Genomic DNA, 12,056 nt, shown 5'->3' with positions numbered 1-12,056 from the left:
GAAGCTAAGAATTCTTGCTAAAGGACTTTTTGGTTAAGATAGGAGCTCCTGAGACACTTCCTGAATACGGGACTGGTTCTTAAACCACATGGACCAGATGTTGAGGACCAGATGTCGTAGACCATGTGTGGTGGACCAGATGTTGTGGACCAGGTTTTATAGACCAGATGTTGTGGACCACATGTTGTAGAAAGGGTGTTGAGGGCCAGGTTTTGTAGACCAGATGTTGAGAACCAGGAGTTGTAGACCAGATGTTGTAGACCACGTGTTGTAGAAAGGGTGTTGAGGACCAGGTTTTGTAGACCAGATGTTGAGGACCAGGTTTTGTAGACCAGATGTTGAGAACCAGATGTTGAGGACCAGGTGTTGTAGACCAGATGTTGTAGACCATGTGTTGTGGTCCAGATGTTGAGGACCAGGTTTTGTAGACAGGGTGTTCTGGACCATGTGTTGTGGACCAGGTGTTGTAACCAGATGTTGTGGACCAGATGTTGTGGACCAGATGTTGAGGACCAGGTGTTGTGGACCAGATGTTGAGAACCAGGAGTTGTAGACCAGATGTTGTAGAAAGGGTGTTGAGGACCAGGTTTTGTAGACCAGATGTTGAGAACCAGATGTTGAGGACCAGGTGTTGTAGACCAGATGTTGTAGACCATGTGTTGTGGTCCAGATGTTGAGGACCAGGTTTTGTAGACAGGGTGTTCTGGACCATGTGTTGTGGGCCAGATGTTGAGGACCAGGTGTTGTAACCAGATGTTGAGGACCAGATGTTGAGGACCAGATGTTGTGGACCAGGTGTTGTGGACCAGATGTTGAGGACCAGGTGTTGTGGACCAGATGTTGAGGACCAGATGTTCAGCTGTATGTTCCATGAGTTCTGGTCCATTGCACAGACCAGGTCTCCAGTCCAGCTGTTGCCAGCCGACTGACTCAGGGTTCAATTCTGTCTTGAAGAGGATTAGTGATTGTGTGTTAAAATGATTCTAAACTTGTTTCCTTTGTGTCATTTGACGTGTGTGTGTGTGTGTGTGTGTGTGTGTGTGTGTGCGTGTGCGTGTGCGTGTGTGCGTGTGGCCTCTAACTGGACTAAACACTTTCACATTAAAGGTTCTGGTACTGGAGACGGATCCAAACAACTGGACACCAGATCCAGGTCTCCAGTCCAGAAGCGGCATGGCTCGGTTGGCAGAGCAGAAGGTTGCAGGTCAGATTCCGATCTCCACCTATCTACATGCCGAAGTGTCCTTGGGCCAGACACTGAAGCCAAGACTGCTCCCAGTGGACCGGCGGCGCCTTGCAGTGGTGTCAATGTGTGTGAAGTGGAGTCCCGGAACCCCCTGAGGACCAGCAGGAGACCTGGGCCTGTTCTAGGTCTGATCGGGACCTGGACCTGCCGGCCTGTCAGCGTTTGGGCTCTGATGGTCTTGTTAAGGTTCTGGTGTCAGACGGGTCCAGGCGGTTCTGGAAGCTGCAGGTTCACATTCCACCAATCAGGTGAAGCGGCTGTGGCCGGCGACCCGGAGGAGGCGGAGCCGATGAGCAGAGTAGTACTGATTACACTGGATAATGGAGGTGTGACATCACGGTGACATCACGGTAACGTCACAGTTACGGTCACGGGACCGTGGAGCCCGGATCCGTCGCTGAGAGGCCTGGACCGGTTCTGATCCGGGCTCCTTCTCTTTAGTGTTTCCATAACAACCAGCCAGCAGGAGGCGCCGGTCCTCCAGCATCCTGCAGAGGGCGTCCAGACCCCCCCCCCCCCCCCCCCCCGTCCACAGGATGAATCCCCACCCCCCACCCCCCCGCCCTCCGCTGGATCAGACCGAGGACTCGCGGGCCGTCTTGGACCGCAGCCGCCCGGCCCGGCTCAGGAAGGGGAACGTGGTCCCGATGCAGCCGGCGGCCACGGCGAGACCCAGGCTGGCCCAGGCGCAGCAGATGGACCAACCGTAACCGTGATCCACGTCCGCCGGCAGACCGTAGATGAAGGGCGGGTTCCTGGAGAGGTCGTAGGTCACGCTGGCTGCGTACGTGCAGAGGGAGATGGTGCAGAAGATCCCTGAGGAGAGACCAGAGACCAGGTCAGGGATTAGGTGAGGGACTAGGTGAGGGACTAGGTGAGGGACTAGGTGAGGGATCTCAGAGGACACCCGAGGTCAGACTGCACAACAGACGAGACCAACACAACAAATCCTTCAGCAGCGGTTTGGTTGGCTTGACGTGACGTGTCGTTCTGAGAGCCGCCAGCAGAGGGCGACAGCGACACATAATTGCCACGAAGAAGAGGAGGCAGGACCCCTACCTGCCAGTCCCGGGCCCAGCTCAGTACAGGAGGAGGGGGGGGCGGCTGAAAACCGAGGGGGGGGGGGGGGGGGGGGGGGGGGCGATGACGTGATGCAGAGAATGAGAAAACTTGTGCAGCCCAATAGTTTTATTTGAGCCACATAGAAGCGTGATAAGACACAAGTTACAATAACACACTGCCACAAGTAAATATACAGATAATTATACAATTTAATACTTTGTTTTCCCTTTGTTAGTTTTTTTTTATTTTTATGCAAGTTTATATTTACGTGCCTTTATTTATATCTATGTGTATATTTTTTATTTCAGTTCACCATGTCCTGTTTTTAGTTTTCATTCACTTACTATAAACAGACATGAACCATTTTCCATATATCCATCGGGATATCAGTGATACGTGAGAGGTGACTGAAGGTAAGCCCCGTCTCCACCGCACACAAGTGCCGGGGCGGAGCGGAGCGGTACGGAGCAGTTCGGAAGCACTAACCCCGACCGAAATTTTGGGTCGTGTCCCCACTGCAGAGAGGGGCGTGAAAAGTGGGCGGGGCTTATGAGCTCCGCAGAAATGTGACATTATAACAGAAAAGAACATCGTCAGATGTAGATCTTATGAATCCTCTGTTGTTGTTTAAATTCTCCACTTTGCACTGTTATTTTTTGCAGCGGAAAAAAAAAAGTTACTTTTTGCAGCAGTCATTTTTTGCAGTGGAGAGCTGCAGCCGCAACTTCCGTGTTTGTTTTGAGAGAGCGAGTCGCTCGGCCACTTGCCGGCAGCTTGGGGCCACGTGCCCCGCACTCCAGCGCTCGGGTGCGGGGCAAGTGGCCGGAGCGTTCCCCCCGGTTGGCTGAGGCACAGACACGGGAGTCTGAGGAGGTTCTCCACTCCGGCGCCTCCGTGTTCCGGCAGCACAGCGCCGGAACACGGAGGCGCCGAGCTCCGAGCTCCTCTTCATCGCTTCCGCGGTCCGTCCCCGCGATAAAGCGCCACTGACCGCGGCTGAACAGAACACTGACCGCCTCTGGGAAGCGGAGCTGCCGGAGACGAAAGCTCCAGACTCCGGTGTCCCGGACGCACATCAGCGCCACGGCGAGCGCTATGCTGCAAACAGAAAACTCCAACGCGATGCAAAGTCCCTCCCCCCGGTTTCCCCCTGCCTCAAGTCCGCTCTTTCACAACAAACACTAAAGTTGAGCAGCAAAGAAAAGAAAATGAAAATAAAAACAACCAGAGCACAGCTGACCACACTGACAGCAGAGGATTCATCCAGCCAGCACATTCAAATATTGAGGGCGTGTAGTAAATCACTGACCAATCAGCAGACAGCAGCTCAACCTCAGACCCGTTCCATGGTCCCCGGCACCCCAACCGAAGGGTAGCGGAAAAGCGGTCGCCTTTGGAGCGGTCTAGAGCGGTTTAGACTGCTTTACATGTCGTGAGACGCGAGCCGGAGCGGTTTAAACCCGTCTAGGCTGGTACTTTCTGTGCGGTGGAGACGGGGCTATATACAGCCACTCTATGTGGCGGATTGATACGATGACGTCATCAGGTGCGTGATCGTGTGGTGCGTTCAAGGACCACTGAAAACTCGGAATTTGAACTTCTAAAACTGTTCATTATGGTTTCAACAAGTCAGCGGAGTTTCTTTTGAGTTGTGGGTCGTTTTGAACACATCATAGACTGAAAACAATATATTTAAAAAAATAAAATACTGCATTTTGACTCAGGGGGCGGGACAGTCCACACGAGGAGGCGACGCCCCCTCCTGCCACCTCTTGACGCTGGGACTGCTACCTGCCATAAGGAAGAGGAGGGCACCTACCTGCCATGAGGAAGAGGAGGACACCTACCTGCCATGAGGAAGAGGAGGACACCTACCTGCCATGAGGAAGAGGAGGACACCTACCTGCCATGAGGAAGAGGAGGCCGGAGACATGCTGAGTCAGACTTTCCTCCCAGAAAAAGCCCACAGAAGCTACGATGCTGCCACACAGCAGGACGGCTGCAGCCATGCCCAGGAACCCCGCCGTGATCCTCCGCAGGTCTACACACACACACACACACACACACACACACACACACACACACACACACACACACACACACACACACACACACACACACACACACACACACACACACACACACACACACACACACACACACACACACACACACACACACACACACACACGTCAAATGAAACAAAGGAAACAAGTTTAGAATCATTTTAACACACAGATCACTAATCCTCTTCAAGACAGAATTGAACCCTTCTTTTCCTCAAAAGTTTTCTTTTAAATTCTTTCGACATGGACATCAGGTCTTTATGCAGCTCGCTTCCGTCCAGCTGGTCCAGCTGGTCCAGCTGGTCCAGCTGGTCCCACTGCAGCAGGATGGCAATGAGCAGTGAGTTCAGACTTTTCTTGTTAAAAAACATTCAGGAGATCAGCTGGTCAGTACAAGATGAGCTTGTGTTGGACGGAGCAGCCGAGGTGTTTGTCAGTGTGACGGTGACCAGCAGGCCTTGAACGCCTCGTGGTCACACGGAACCTCTGACATCACTGACCCCGCCGCTCCGGATCGCCAGACTGCGTTTCCTCCACTGGTTCGACCTTTCGTGTCGTTTCCCTTAATGGCCGCTTGCTGCTGCCTTGTCACCTGTCACCATGGCAACGTGTCACGGCAGCTTTATATAAAAGTACAGCCAGTTACCATGGCAACGCTGTATGTTGTTGGTTTTTAGCATGGCATCCTAGTGTGTGTGTGTGTGTGTGTGTGTGTGTGTGTGTGTGTGTGTGTGTGTGTGTGTACTCACGCAGCAGGTGCCACTCGTCTTGCTGTATGGTCCTGGTCAGGTTCAGAGGGATGTTCCTCAATCTGATTGGCTGAGAGAAGTGATACTTCACAGCGGTGCAGCGATCGGCAATACCTGCAGGTGAGACATTGTTCATCATGTGCAGGTGCAACCTGGGAAATGTAGTCCTGTGAGTGTGAGTGTGTGTGTGTGTGTGTGTGTGCGTGTGTGTGTGTGTGTGTGTCAACACTCCAATAAAAGCAGTAAACACGCCTGAGACGTGAGACAGACGAGGACGGAGGACTGTCGGAGCCGGTCAGGAAGTGGCGTCCTCCGCCCGTCTGCTGCTGGTCGTCCCTCAGGATCGATTACTGTGATGTGATTGGAGCTCGGGCTCCGGCCTGATGCAGTGTAATTATATGTACCATAATGTAGGCTGATGTGATTTGGACCGCTGTAATCTGATGTGTGGTCTGAGTGTTGTCGGCGTCCGACTCTCCTCCGCTCGCCGCTCTGACCTCCAGCTCTCTGGCCGGCAGCCTGCCAGACACTGCAGAGGAAAACCTGCCCACGCCGGGACTCGGCGCCGCGCTCAGTGCCGGGACTCGTCATGCAGGAGCCAGAGTGACGCTAAAGCAGGGCCTGAGACCAGCCCTGAACCGGTCTGAGACCTAAACCAGTCTGAGACCTAAACCGGTCTGAGACCAGCCCTAAACCAGTCTGAGACCTAAACCGGTCTAAGACCTAAACCGGTCTGAGACCGAAACTGGTCTGAGACCTAAATCAGTCTGAGACCTAAACCGGTCTGAGACCTAAACCAGTCTGAGACCTAAACCAGTCTGAGACCTAAACCGGTCTGAGACCAGACCTAAACCGGTCTGAGAACAGCCCTAAACCGGTCTGAGACCGAAACCGGTCTGAGACCGAAACTGGTCTGAGACCTAAATCAGTCTGAGACCTAAACCGGTCTGAGACCTAAACCAGTCTGAGACCTAAATCAGTCTGAGAGTGAAACCGGTCTGAGACCTAAACCAGTCTGAGACCTAAACCGGTCTGAGACCTAAACCAGTTTGAGACCAGCCCTAAACCAGTCTGAGACCTAAACCAGTCTGAGACCTAAACCGGTCTGAGACCTAAACCAGTCTGAGACCGGCCCTAAACCAGTCTGAGACCTAAACCGGTCTGAGACCTAAACCAGTCTGAGACCTAAATCAGTCTGAGACCTAAACCAGCCCTAACCCAGCCTTAAATCAGTCTGAGACCGAAACCGGTCTGAGACCGAAACCAGCCTGAGACCAGCCCTAAACCAGTCTGAGTCCTAAACCGGTCTGAGACCAGCCCTAAACCCGTCTGAGACGTAAACCGGTTTGAGACCAAAACCGGTCTGTGACCTAAACCAGTCTGAGACCAGCCCTAAACCGGTCTGAGACCGAAACCGGTCTGAGACCAGCCCTAAACCTGTCTGAGACCTAAACCAGTCTGAGACTTAAACCAGCCTGAGACCTAAACCGGTCTTAGACTTTTTCACTTCCGATCCCGATACCTGAATTGAATTATCTGTCGATACCAATACTATTCAGATACCAGAGCTGTTGGGTTAATTATGATCATTTTATATGAGGCAGTAATAAACTCGTCTCCACAGTAAAGTAATACATGTATGAATGTTTACATGTTTTCTCTCTAAAGACAACTTGAGGTTAGTAGAAGGTGAGAAAAGGAAGCAGTTCAAACTATTTAGTTCCATGAGGACAATGTGAGGGTCTGTGTGACGTCATCACCTCATAATAAACTAGTTCTATCTTTACAACCTCACAATCACTTTATTCATCTCTGGAGAAATGATTCATCAACGCAGAACAAACTAGTGTTTCCAGCTCTAATGCAGCACAAATGATTGGGACTATTTTCAGGTAGTTTAGCGTGGAGGAGGACGCAGCTTCACGGAGGTGTGAATCTCCTGCTACAGGGAGGAGCTGCTGTTCATTGTTTTCATGTCGTTCTCCTCGGCGAGCTGGAGTTTTAAAATGGTGACGTCTGGCTGGACAACGGCTTTACTAACATCCACATTGCTGCGTTGCTTTGCAGTGTTTTGAGCATAAAATACATCCAAACAGCAACATGTTGTCATGAAAAGTTGAATAGCACAGTGCTACTGCCTTAGCCTGCCTGTTGGCTAGCCCTAAACCAGTCTGAGACCGGCCCTAAACCAGCCCTAAACCAGCCTTAAACCAGCCTTAAACCAGCCCTAAACCAGCCTTAAACCAGCCCTAAACCAGCCTTAAACCAGCCTTAAACCAGCCTTAAACCAGCCTTATACCAGCCTTAAACCAGCCTTAAACCAGCCCTAAACCAGCCTTAAACCAGCCTTAAACCAGTCTGAAAACGGCCCTAAACCAGCCTTAAACCAGCCTTAAACCAGTCTGAAAACGGCCCTAAACCAGCCTTAAACCAGTCTGAGACCTCAACTGGTCTGAGACCATCCCAAAACCAGAGTGAATCCAGTGTTAAACCAGTGTTAAACCAAACTGAATCCAGTGTTAAACCAGAGTGAATCCAGTGTTAAACCAGAGTGAATCCAGTGTTAAACCAGAGTGACTTCAGCGTTAAACCAGAGTGAATCCAGTGTTAAACCAGAGTGAATCCAGTGTTAAACCAGAGTGACTCCAGTGTTAAACCAGAGTGAATCCAGTATTAAACCAGAGTGAATCCAGTGTTAAACCAGTGTTAAACAAGTGTTAAACAAGTGTTAAACCAGAGTGAATCCAGTATTAAACCAGAGTGAATCCAGTGTTAAACCGGTGTTAAACCAGTGTTAAACCAGTGTTAAACCAGAGTGACTCCAGTGTTAAACGGTGTTAAACCAGTGTTAAACCAGTGTTAAACCAGAGTGAATCCAGTGTTAAACCAGAGTGAATCCAGTGTTAAACCAGAGTGAATCCAGTATTAAACCAGGGTGACTCCAGTGTTAAACCAGAGTGACTCCAGTGTTAAACCAGAGTGACTCCAGTATTAAACCAGAGTGAATCCAGTGTTAAACCAGAGTGAATCCAGTGTTAAACCAGAGTGAATCCAGTATTAAACCAGAGTGAATCCAGTGTTAAACCAGAGTGAATCCAGTGTTAAACCAGAGTGACTCCAGTATTAAACCAGAGTGACTCCAGTGTTAAACCAGAGTGACTCCAGTGTTAAACCAGAGTGACTCCAGTGTTAAACCAGAGTGACTCCAGTGTTAAACCAGAGTGACTCCAGTGTTAAAGGAGGCTGCCACCATGCAGAAAGCAGAAAGAGAGAACAGTCGTTCCATGCAGTCACACCAACAGGAGGTCAAACACTGAACTCCAGAGAAACACAAATGAACATGATTCTGGTTAAACCGTTGAAATGGAGCAGAAACGCTCCTGAACACCACTGAGACCCTTCCTGAGCAGCAGGTGGCGCTGCTCGGGCTGCAGAGCCTCGCAGTGTCACAACCTTTCTGGAAGCAGCATTTGGATGAAGAGTTGAAGTGATTCATGACTGACACCAAATCCCATAATGCTTCAGTGCTGCAACCACAGACCTGCTGGTGGTGGTCACATGGTGCATCCAGCACCACCTCCATGATGTCATCCACTCCAACAGGTGTGTGTGTGTGCACATCTTAGTGTGTGTGTTTAGTGTGTGAGTGTGTGTGCATCTTAGTGTGTGTCTCAATCTTAGTGTGTGTGTGTGTGTGTGTGTGTGTGTGTGTGTGTGTGTGTGTGTGTGTGTGTGTGTGTGTGTGTGTGTGTGTATATCTTAGTGTGTGTGTGCATCTTAGTGTGTGTGTGTGTGTGTATCTTAGTGTGTGTATGTGCATCTCAGTGTGTGTCTCAATATCAGTGTTTGTGTTTAGTGTGTGTATGTGCATCTTAGTGTGAGTGTGTGTGTGCATCTCAGTGTGTGTCTCAATCTTAGTGTGTGTGTGTGTGTGTGTGTGTGTGTGTGTGTGTGTGTTTCATTGCGTGTCTTAATCTTAGAGTGTGTGTATCTTAGTGTGTGTGCATCTTAGTGTGTGTCTCAATCTTAGTGTGTGTTTAGTGTGTGTGTGTGCATCTTAGTGTGTGTGTCAGTGTGTGTGTGTGTGCGCGCACGCATCTTAGTGTGTGTGTGCATCTCAGTGTGTGTCTCAATCTTAGTGTGTGTGTGTGTGTGTGTGTGTGTGTGTGTGTGTTTCATTGCGTGTCTTAATCTTAGAGTGTGTGTATCTTAGTGTGTGTGCATCTTAGTGTGTGTCTCAATCTTAGTGTGTGTTTAGTGTGTGTGTGTGCATCTTAGTGTGTGTGTCAGTGTGTGTGTGTGTGTGCGCGCACGCATCTTAGTGTGTGTGTGCGTCTCAGTGTGGGTCTCAATATTAGTGTGTGTGAGTGTGTGTGCATCTTAGTGTGTGTCTCAATCTTAGCGTGTGTGTGTGTTTTTAGTGTGTCTCAATTTTATTGTGTGTGTCTCTCCCAGTGTGTGTGTGTGTGTGTGTGTGTGTGTGTATGTGTGCGTGCATCTTAGTGTGTGTCTCAGTGTGTGTCTCAATCTTAGTGTGTGTGTGTGTTTTTAGTGTGTCTCAATTTTATTGTGCGTGTCTCTCCCAGTGTGTGTGTGTGTGCGTGTGTGTGCGCATCTCAGTGTGGGTCTCAATATTAGTGTGTGTGTGTTTTTAGTGTGTCCCAATTTTATTGTGTGTCTCTCCCAGTGTGCGCGTGTGTGTGCATCTCAGTGTGGGTCTCAATATTAGTGTGTGTTTTTAGTGTGTCTCAATTGTATTGTGTGTCTCTCCCAGTGTGTGTGTGTGTATCAATGTTTCTCAGTGTGTGTGTGCGCGCGCGCGCGTGCGTGTCGCAGTGACTGACCCCGGTCGATCAGCTTGTCGATGTCCGGGTCGAGGCCCTGGAAGTAGCACTTCCTCCAGAGGCCGGAGTGCGTGGAGAAGAGCGGCCGGCCGCACTCGGTCTCCAGGATGCCCATCCCCAGGATGGCCCGCCAGTTCTCCAGCAGCTCCTCCTCCCTGCTGCCCACATGCACGGGCTTCATCAGCGCCACGTCCCGCTGCCGCGCTCCGCCGCTGCCGGTGTCCACCAGCGGCAGGTGGTAGATGGGCATCTCCCGGTTCTTCTGGTCGTTGGAGTCGGAGCCGTGGCGGTCGCAGTTGTCCTTGTGGCGGCGGGTGTCGGTCTCGTACCAGTGGTCGCTGGAGATGGCGGTGACCAGCAGCAGCAGCGACAGCACGCTGAGCGCCAGGCTCACCGCGGACACCGTCACCGTGGCCGGCCGCGCTCTCTCCATGGCCGGGGCATGGACCGAGCCGCCGCCGCCGCAGCCGCCGGTCCCGCCGCCGGTCCCGCCGCCGGTCCCGGGGCAGGTCCCGGTGCTGCCGTTCGCACAGCTCCCGCCGCTGTTCCCGTTACTGGGCATCTTCTGCTGCCATCCTCCTCGCGCCCGTCAGCCGTTCCCCAGTTGCCCTCGAGAGCGCGTTGTCATGCCGACTGACTGACCGTCTGAGATGCGTCAAAGCGCACGCGGCTCCCGCATCAGCACCGGAAGTCTCCGGGCCCCGCCTTCACAATAAAAACCTGCACCTGCTGCAGAGGGATTCGACAACAACAACAACAACAACAACAAATAATAATAATAATGATGATGATGATGATGATGATGACGATAATGATAATAATAACGACAATAATAACAACAACAAATAATAATAATAATAATAATAATGATGATGATGACGATAATGATAGTAATAATGACAATAATAACAACAACAAATAATAATAATAATAATGATGATGATGACGATAATGATAATAATAACGACAATAATAACAACAAATAATAATAATAATAATAATAATAATGATGATGATGATGATGATGATGATGATGACGATAATGATAATAATAACGACAACAACAACTAATAATAATAATAACGATAATAATAATAATAATGATAATAATAACGACAATAATAACAACAACTAATAATAATAATAATGATAATAATAATAATAACGATAATAATAATAATAATGATCATAATAATGACAATAATAACAACAACAACTAATAATAATAATGATAATAATAATAATAATGATAATAATAATAATAATGATGATGATGATGATGATGATGATGATGATGATGATGATGATAATGATAATGATAATAATAACGACAATAATAACAACAACAACAACTAATAATAATAATAACGATAATAATAATAATAACAATAATAATGATAATAATAACGACAATAATAACAACAACAACTAATAATAATAATAATAACGATAATAATAATAACAATAATAATAATACAAGTATTTCAACAAAATGAACACAAGAATCTAAACTGGTCCACATGAGCTGCAGAAATACAGAGAGAGAGAGAGAGAGAGAGAGAGAGAGAGAGAGAGAGAGAGCTTAAAGCACTGAGAAAAAGTTCCATAATGAACTAGAAGCTGCGTCAAAGAGAAAGTCTGATCTTGGAGTCCAGAAGCCAAACTGAGAGTTGGTTCAACGTCGCTGGAGTCCCATGACTTGAAGACACTATGGGGACCTGCAGGAGGCAGCACTGAGAACATTAATGATTTATTTTTATAAAACATTAACAAACCAAGAAAAGACCTCAGTAAAACATTGTAGGTCTTTTAGTTTGAAATGAGGACTTTTAATTTGAAATGGAAAAAAAGAACCTTGCCAAACATTTAGACGAAGTGATGGAGCAGCTGCTGCGGAGCTTTAGGGACGCGGAGGAGGATTGTCCGTCCTCAGGTGAGACGTGGTGTGTTGGTTGTGTTCCAGAGACACTCGGACCAGAACCAGTTCCTGCGGTCGGATGTGTGGAGCCTTTGGCTCTGAGCCAAGAAGTTCCTGGTGCCCTGTCAGTCCAAGGTCACAGAGATCTCTTTCACCATTCACACTATGTTC

General features: G+C 49.1%; 1 protein-coding gene across 1 annotated transcript; it reads right to left on the bottom strand.

The window, feature by feature from the left end:
• Positions 1 to 1,820: 1,820 nt before the first annotated feature.
• Positions 1,821 to 10,529, bottom strand: tmem178a (transmembrane protein 178a; the record flags this gene model as incomplete). Its single annotated transcript, XM_080516613.1, has 4 exons — positions 1,821 to 2,062; positions 4,212 to 4,349; positions 5,124 to 5,237; positions 9,968 to 10,529. The coding sequence occupies 4 exons, from the start codon at positions 10,527 to 10,529 to the stop codon at positions 1,821 to 1,823; spliced, it is 1,056 nt and encodes a 351-aa protein (XP_080372739.1).
• Between the last annotated feature and the right edge of the window lie 1,527 nt (positions 10,530 to 12,056).

This window comes from Blennius ocellaris (genome assembly GCF_963422515.1).
Source record: "Blennius ocellaris genome assembly, chromosome: 3".
Taxonomy (NCBI): domain Eukaryota; kingdom Metazoa; phylum Chordata; class Actinopteri; order Blenniiformes; family Blenniidae; genus Blennius; species Blennius ocellaris.
Note: the sequence above shows the minus strand (reverse complement) of the source record. Positions and strands in the feature narration are given on the sequence as shown.